Raw genomic sequence first — 7,460 nt, 5'->3', positions numbered from 1 at the left:
TAGCGAGTTCGGGCCTCTCACGGTGGAGATAACAACCCTACGTCTCGTGCTCCGGAGAGGCTTCGTTTATCTGAGTCTGTATCCAGGGATTACAATGTATGTGAGAGCGAGGAGAACGGATCCCCATGCCTGGTCTAAGTCCGGAGACTAGAGCGGAAGAAGAGAGAGAGGTGGAAGAAAAAGCCCTGAGTCTAGTGGTGGGGGATGGCTTATATAGAGTGCGCCACCCCCTCGCCCCTTATGTTACACGGTGAAACATCAATGCCATAATGCCTGCCCACTACAAAACCATCATGCTGACTATTGGTCTTCGCATATCCGAGTGAGTTACACGGTCGAGTGGAATGATCTCGTCGAGTGGAGTGCCGTGCTCCGCGTGGTTGTTGCAGTCCGAGTGACTTTCAAGTTGCGGTACATCTGGACGACGATCTGGCCCAGGGGCCCAGTACAAAGTGTACGGTGTCCATGGGTAGGGTCTTTAGGTCAGGCCTGTTACCCTAGCCCCAATACATGTCCTCGTCACATGGTAATTCCGAATGTTCTTTATGGCAATTTTTGTGATGTGAGGATGTCAACTTTAGTTGTCAAGCATAACAACTTTCTTTTCGGATGATAAGTTTCAGTTTTTTCTTTGATTAGTTTTTTTGTCTTTAGATAACAACTTTAGTTGTAAGAAACATCAAGGCTGGATTGCTTCGTGTCACACGTGTCAGTTATTCCTTTGTACAATCAGCTAAGCGGTGTCTGGTTTTGAAGAACACCATAGGAGCTTTTGCTCTGTATATCCACCTAACACCAGTGGAATCATGATGCCACTATGATTTTTTTACTTATGCGGGTCCTAATCAATTGATTCGCTAATGGCCTTGGATCTTTGAAAATGCCCTTTTCATATGTATCAAGTAGGCCAGAGCACGTGAGTTGGTCAGACACGCCGGAATAAAAATAGAACGAATTTTGTAGATAGCTATCATTATTGATGTGTTCAAAAGGTGTGACAGTGACAACAAGTGGGCAAAAGGTTTCATTAACTTGGCATATGTGCTTCTAACTTTCATCATGCTGATTAGTATTGCGCATCTACGTGCCATCAAGTGGACTATATGATCCATTGTTAAATGATAATCTTGTTCTGCTCGAGCATGTATTGTTAATTGTCCAGCTCACTATAGTTTGTCGGATAGTAAAGTTATTCCATCTGTCGTTTGAACTTGGCTGCCTCCGTTGTCTCTCATAGAGATTCTTTTAGTCCACTTACTTGGCTGCCACCTTTTGTCTCAAATAGAGATTCTTTTAGTCCACTTGACTGCTGTTCTCTGAATGGTCCCACCCAATGATGCTCAAACATAGTGCATGTCAAATATCCCTTCATTTCACCGGTAAATCAGCACCTAGGTACCTTTGTTTCAACTATCAAGGATGGAGGAGCCCCTTGTTGACAAGACAGGGGAGGAGAGCCTGGTAGTGATTGAGGTGAAGAAGCAGTTGTACCTTGCCGGCCCTCTCATCGTCGGAAGCCTCCTACAGGATGTGGTCCAAATGATATCCGTCATGTTTGTAGGTCATCTCGGCGAACTCGCTCTCTCGAGTGCCTCCATCGCAACCTCCTTCGCAGGTGTAACTGGCTTCAGCTTGTTGGTATGACAATTTTCTTCGTTTTCCATTGATCGAAGCACCAATTTAGTTGGACCTCCTTGACATCATCATCAACTTGAATGCTTGCATTGAATTTCAGTCCGGCATGTCGAGCAGCTTGGACACGCTGTGTGGGCAAGCCTTTGGAGCAAAGCAGCACCATCTTCTTGGCATCTACAAGCAGAGGGCAATCGTTGTGCTCACTCCGGTGAGCGCCGTGGTTGCCGTAATCTGGGGATACACCGGTCAGATCCTTCTGTTGTTTGGACAGGACCCTGAGATTGCCATGGAAGCAGGGAGCTACATCCGATGGTTGATTCCGTCGTTGTTTGTCTACGGTCCGCTGCAGTGCCATGTCCGATTCCTGCAGACGCAGAACATGGTCCTTCTGGTGATGCTGAGCTCCGGCGTCACAGCACTGAACCACATCTTGGTGTGCTGGCTGCTGGTCTACAAGCTTGGTCTGGGCAACAAGGGTGCTGCCTTGGCCAATACAATCTCCTACCTCACTAATGTGTCCATCTTGGCTCTCTACATCAGGCTATCTCCGTCTTGTAAGAGCACATGGACGGGGTTGTCGACCGAGGCATTTCGCGACATCCTCAGTTTCTTGAGGCTTGCCATCCCATCTGCGCTCATGGTTTGGTAAGTTTGATGTCTGTATGCTATATGTCGCAAGTGCAAATTTGTCATCTCCAGTTAATTGATTTAAGTAATTCCACCTCACTAATGTATTTACACGAGCAGCTGGGAGTGGTGGTCATTTGAGCTCCTTGTACTTGTTTCTGGATTTCTTCCAAATCCTAAACTTGAGGCATCGGTACTATCAATCAGGTGAGGCCGTGAGGTGACATATTCAAGCATGGCTTATTTCATTTCATACTACTTGGTTTGCTAGTTTCCCTTTTTTGATAATAACATGCAGTTGAATTTCTTGCAGTTTGAATACTATCTCGTTGGTATTCAGAGTCCCATATGGGCTTAGTGCAGCTATAAGGTCAGCTCAAACTCATACGCCTTTAAGTATTATACAAACTAGAAGCTGATATGTATCAAATCCTTTATCTACGTACGTAGCACCCGCGTGTCAAATGAGCTGGGTGCTGGGCGACCGGATGCGGCCCGTTTGGCGACCCAGGTGATCATGGTCCTAGGAGTTGTGTCAAGCATATTGGTTGCTCTTGCTATCGTTTTGGTGCGCAATCTATGGGGGTATGCATACAGCAACGATAAGGAAGTGGTGGAGTACATTTCCAGAATCATGCCAATTATTGCCCTGGCGTTCTTGTTTGATGACATGCAGTGTGTTCTTTCAGGTAAATAGATACAAATGAAATGCTGCTAATTCACACAAAGCAAATTATTATAATTATTATGCAGGAAATATGCGATTTTACTAATAAGCATATTTTTGCAGGTATTGTTAGGGGCTGTGGCTTCCAGAAGATTGGTTCATATGTCAATCTCAGTGCGTACTATCTCGTGGGCATCCCAGCGGCTTTATGTTTTGCCTTTGTGTACCATCTTGGTGGAGTGGTAATCACTAGTACCATTTTACTACCCTTATATATGGCCACATCATAAACTGCTACTTAAAAAAGGGTGTAGTTTCAGTTGTAGTATTTCTCACTTGACATGACGAAACCTCGATCTTAAATATGTTAGGGGCTGTGGATGGGAATAACCTGCGCACTTGTCGTCCAGACGGTGTTGTTCATGTCCATTACTCTGCGCACCAACTGGGATAAAGAAGTAAGATGACCAAATATTATTTGTTTTGTTGGCTTTTCATTCATCTTACTACATGCATGTTCGTTTTTTTAACCTTGTTGTTGCTTAATTTGGTAGGCTTTGAAGGCCAGGGACAGGGTCTCAATTACTTCCCTACCTCTAGACTTGGCGACATGATGACGCACACAAGATGCACATTTTTCTCTGCCAGTGAGATGTGCAGGGAAAGAAGGAAACAACAAAGAATTTATCGAAAACATGGTGCTCCGTCCCCATGTTACCTCCAGCATGTGTCACTCCTTCACGGAAATAATTAAACTATTTATTAACTGGAACCCACCGTATATATGGGTGTGGGGATTTACGAAACTAGTTTCTTCACAGGAGAAAAGAATGGCTAGAAAAGTGGCAACTATAGAAAGAACATGGCATCAAAGACAATACAATCTGGAAAAGACGTTAATGCTGATAGTGGGAGCCTGGGAGGTGTTCACTTGTACTTTAGCAAAGCGATGAAGGGGTGAGATGTTTCTTTTTTTGTTCAGCTTGAAGGAGATGCTCCTTTCAAGAGAACATGGCCCACCTTTTAGGGTTATTTGATAAACTGCTCCGTGAAACTTTTCTTATTTACTTTTGACATATGTAATATGACCCATTTAAATTTGTCCGTTTGAATAAATGTCCTATTTTAAATATTACATGTTTCCCTCTATAATCTCACATCTACAATGAGCGTTTAATCCTTGCCATATCTCTCCTCTCTCCTCTCTCCTCTCTCCAATGTCACCTGCAATGACCATTTTTACCACCACCCTTTGTTTCTCTGTTCTCTTGCTAAGTATTCACGTGAACTTTATTTGCATCTGAATATCATGTTTTACTGCTGCCAAATATTACCGTCATGTGTTTTAGAGTTGGTTTAGAAAATGTTGTCAAATTTCTACAAATCCTGGCAGATTGTAACTAAAATCTTCAAATTAGGATTTTGGATAAAATTTGAACATCCGTGAAATATGAATGATAAACATAACTGAAACCATATTACTGTGACTATACTTTTCAAGTTTCATCTCATTCAGAGTTATAGTTGGAGAGAAACTTGAATCTGTTGTTTACGTCAATTGAAACTAACATTTGGACCAAGATTTCAAACTATATATAGCCCATGAAAAATACTTAAAGATAAGTGTATTCATGTCAGTATATGGTTCAAGTTTTAGTTCATTAAAACCATGGTTCAAGTGAAACTAGGCATTGATATTTCTATGCATTCAAAATCTCAATCTTTTTGCCAAACTTTTGAACTGCATAGAATAATCTAAAAGAATCACCTAAATTAAACATATTCTTATTAGTACTATACAAATTTCATCCAATTTAGAGTTATGGCTGTAGAGAGATTAGCTTACACGGTACTCTTGGGGTAGAAAATTACACTCCAATTGTTTGGGTACACTACAAAAAAATGGTCATTTACATTTATGTGCCTTTATGTGATGTAAAATTAATGATACTAGATTCATATTATAAAGTACTGATTTGTGACTACGATTAGTTATGAAAAGGCCATATAATAGTGTATTTTTTGTTAAAGGCTTATCTTATCCGTACCTAAGATGCAGCATAATTTGAAACAAAGGGAATAATTACTCTTGCAGCTAGCACCGTTGTAGATTAACCTGGGTTAATTGGAAACTTCTTGGGTGACTGCCATCCTTGAGGAAATATATATAGTAACTAATTTAATTAGCATGCTCCAAACAGCCTTATATTAGTTTACAGAGGGAGTGCCTCGCCAATTAAATATGCCAAGTGCAAAGGAACGGTAGAATGGGATCAAACTATTGTCTTACGAATCTCACCACCACTACCATCTAGTGGTCCAACGCATGCACCTTGTGACCTTACAATGTGCTTTTTCTATCTCATATTTCATGCTTATAAACTTCTCTGGAATGTGTTGATGTTTAAATCTAACCGAGAGAACAACCTTTTACAGCATGCATCATCTATCTCATAATCATGCATATGTCGTCTTCTCAAATGACACAAAAGTCCATGAAACTTGTTCTTTTTCTGTATAATGATAGATTCACAATTTAAATAGTTCACGACATTTGTATGGTCTTTAATGTTATACCTTGAGATATTTAAACATAATGTTATTCCACGTAAAAAGACAATATATTGTAAAATATTTCATTACAAATATAGTAAAATCAAATTGATTTTTGAGTTTTCATAATTTATCATCATTATTATTATTGAAAGGAAAGTTGTAGGAAAATGTTTTACATTTTTTTACTTTTCAAGATAATAAGAATCCAAGTTCAGGTCTGTGAGGGCTTGATCTTAGGTGGTTAGTCATCACAAGAAAATGGTTTGACGAGACGTGTTTATGCATGATGAGCTTAATGTTTTTTTCTTTCTTTTTATTTGCAAAAACGATCAAGATCTATTATCAATGTTCATCGGAAGTACAAAGCACCTCAAACATAATAAAAATTACTTTGAAATTCCGAGACCACTGAACAACCACTGCCACAGTCAGAATGATCTGCCGACGCGCCATTGTCGCCAACTTTCTTCCTTGTGACTGTTACACCTAGCTAGCACTACCATCCAACGAGGTTAGATCGAGCCGACTTGGTAATGCAACTTCCAGTCGGATGCTCCCATTCTCAATTAAATGGTGTGATTAATTTAAGTAGGCTCGACTTGCGATCCTTGGTAGTTAAATATGCCTATCACAAAGCAAGGGGAGGATAGGATCAAATACCAATCTTACATTTGTTACATATTCTCAAGACCACCGTCCATCACATGTATCCATGTCATGGCAGTCCAGTGCATGGCCTACACCTATGTTTGAGTTTTCTCCTTTTTATTGCTACCTTTCTATATACCTGGCATGTTTTTCCAACATCAACACACACAATAAGAAACTTTGATTCATTCGATTGATGGCTATGTTTGAATTGTTGAATTATTTGACTATGATCATGTTTTAACTATTGAGTTGTTTGACTTGTTGTTTGTTGAATTATTTGTCCTCGATGTTAATTGTTTAATGTGTCGAAAATGATGAACATATTGCAAAATTCGGGGGAGAAAATGCGAGGCATACGGGTAGTGGAGAAATTGGGGATGCCGTTGGATGACCATTTTTTGAGAAAATAGGGTTTTGTGTACAGACATGTCCAGACATGTTTGCGGACATATAGAGAAGGATATGTGACACTTAGCCATTAGAGATGCCCTTAGAAACTCCCCAACGATCATCTCTAGTTGTTGCATGCCACTATCAGCTACTAGTTTCTAGATGCTAAAGAATAGACCAGATAGGAATTATGTGTGAAGATTCACTATGCACCGGAGCCTCAAATTTGTAGTCACATTGTTGTTAGAAGCTGACCATAGCACCAAAATTTGCATATGGTCATCTGTGCTAGAGAAGAATCAAAGTAGTACAGGAAACCATTACTACTACTACAATTTCCGTCGAGTCAATGCATGTCACTCGCTTACTCTGGTGTTCTTCCTTTAAAGGTTAATAATCGCATTTTTACTTGTAGCAAGCTCCGCTCATCGGTGTTCACATTGACTATCACCCACCCTCCTCGACCTCGAGTGCGGTTTTCTACATTGGCTCTCGGCTTGTAGTTCAGTTTGAGATCTAGATTAGTTTAGAGCATGGTTAATAATATTGCCAACTGCCGGCTAGATGTGTTGCCATGTCATATATATTCACCTTCTCCATATGTTAAAAGTACTATTTTTTTTACCTTCTCTCTATCTTCATATTTATTGCATTTGCCTAGGAGTACGTATATAGCTAGGCTCTTGCATAAGATTCCACTTCCATCATTTTTTATGTCTCTCTTCTCCTCGTAGGCAAAATGCAATGTAAGCCGCCTATAAGCCAATTATTGTACTTGCTTTTAGAAAAATACTACTACCTTTGTAGACAATATAAGATGTTGGGAGTAGAAAAAATCACAATCCCATGCATGGACAAAAGGCAAAAGCGAAAAGAAAGCAAAACAGAAATGGTGCAACACCTGAGATGCGGGTGAACACGAATCTTTTGTAAT

The 7,460-nt window shown here is 40.3% G+C and overlaps 1 protein-coding gene across 1 annotated transcript; it reads left to right on the top strand.

The window, feature by feature from the left end:
- The first annotated feature begins 1,373 nt into the window (after positions 1-1,373).
- Positions 1,374-4,061, top strand: LOC125530215 (protein DETOXIFICATION 16-like). The gene is made up of 8 exons (XM_048694615.1): positions 1,374-1,638; positions 1,736-2,280; positions 2,383-2,469; positions 2,576-2,632; positions 2,713-2,951; positions 3,053-3,171; positions 3,301-3,387; positions 3,484-4,061. Exons 1-8 carry the CDS (start codon positions 1,420-1,422, stop codon positions 3,541-3,543), a joined length of 1,413 nt encoding a protein of 470 aa, XP_048550572.1. The 5' UTR covers positions 1,374-1,419; the 3' UTR covers positions 3,544-4,061.
- The last annotated feature ends 3,399 nt before the right edge of the window (positions 4,062-7,460 follow it).

Source organism: Triticum urartu, unplaced genomic scaffold (genome assembly GCF_003073215.2).
Source record: "Triticum urartu cultivar G1812 unplaced genomic scaffold, Tu2.1 TuUngrouped_contig_6152, whole genome shotgun sequence".
NCBI lineage: Eukaryota > Viridiplantae > Streptophyta > Magnoliopsida > Poales > Poaceae > Triticum > Triticum urartu.
The sequence above is the reverse complement of the archived record's forward strand: the minus strand, read 5'-3'. Positions and strand labels throughout refer to the sequence as shown.

Bases quoted from the DNA above. Each gene is read 5' to 3' on its own strand.
- LOC125530215 (XM_048694615.1), top strand. From the start codon at position 1,420: ATGGAGGAGCCCCTTGTTGACAAGACAGGGGAGGAGAGCCTGGTAGTG. The intron at 1,639-1,735 runs GTATGACAATTT...ATTGAATTTCAG, and splicing joins TAACTGGCTTCAGCTTGTTG to TCCGGCATGTCGAGCAGCTT. The intron at 2,470-2,575 runs GTGAGGCCGTGA...AATTTCTTGCAG, and splicing joins GCATCGGTACTATCAATCAG to TTTGAATACTATCTCGTTGG.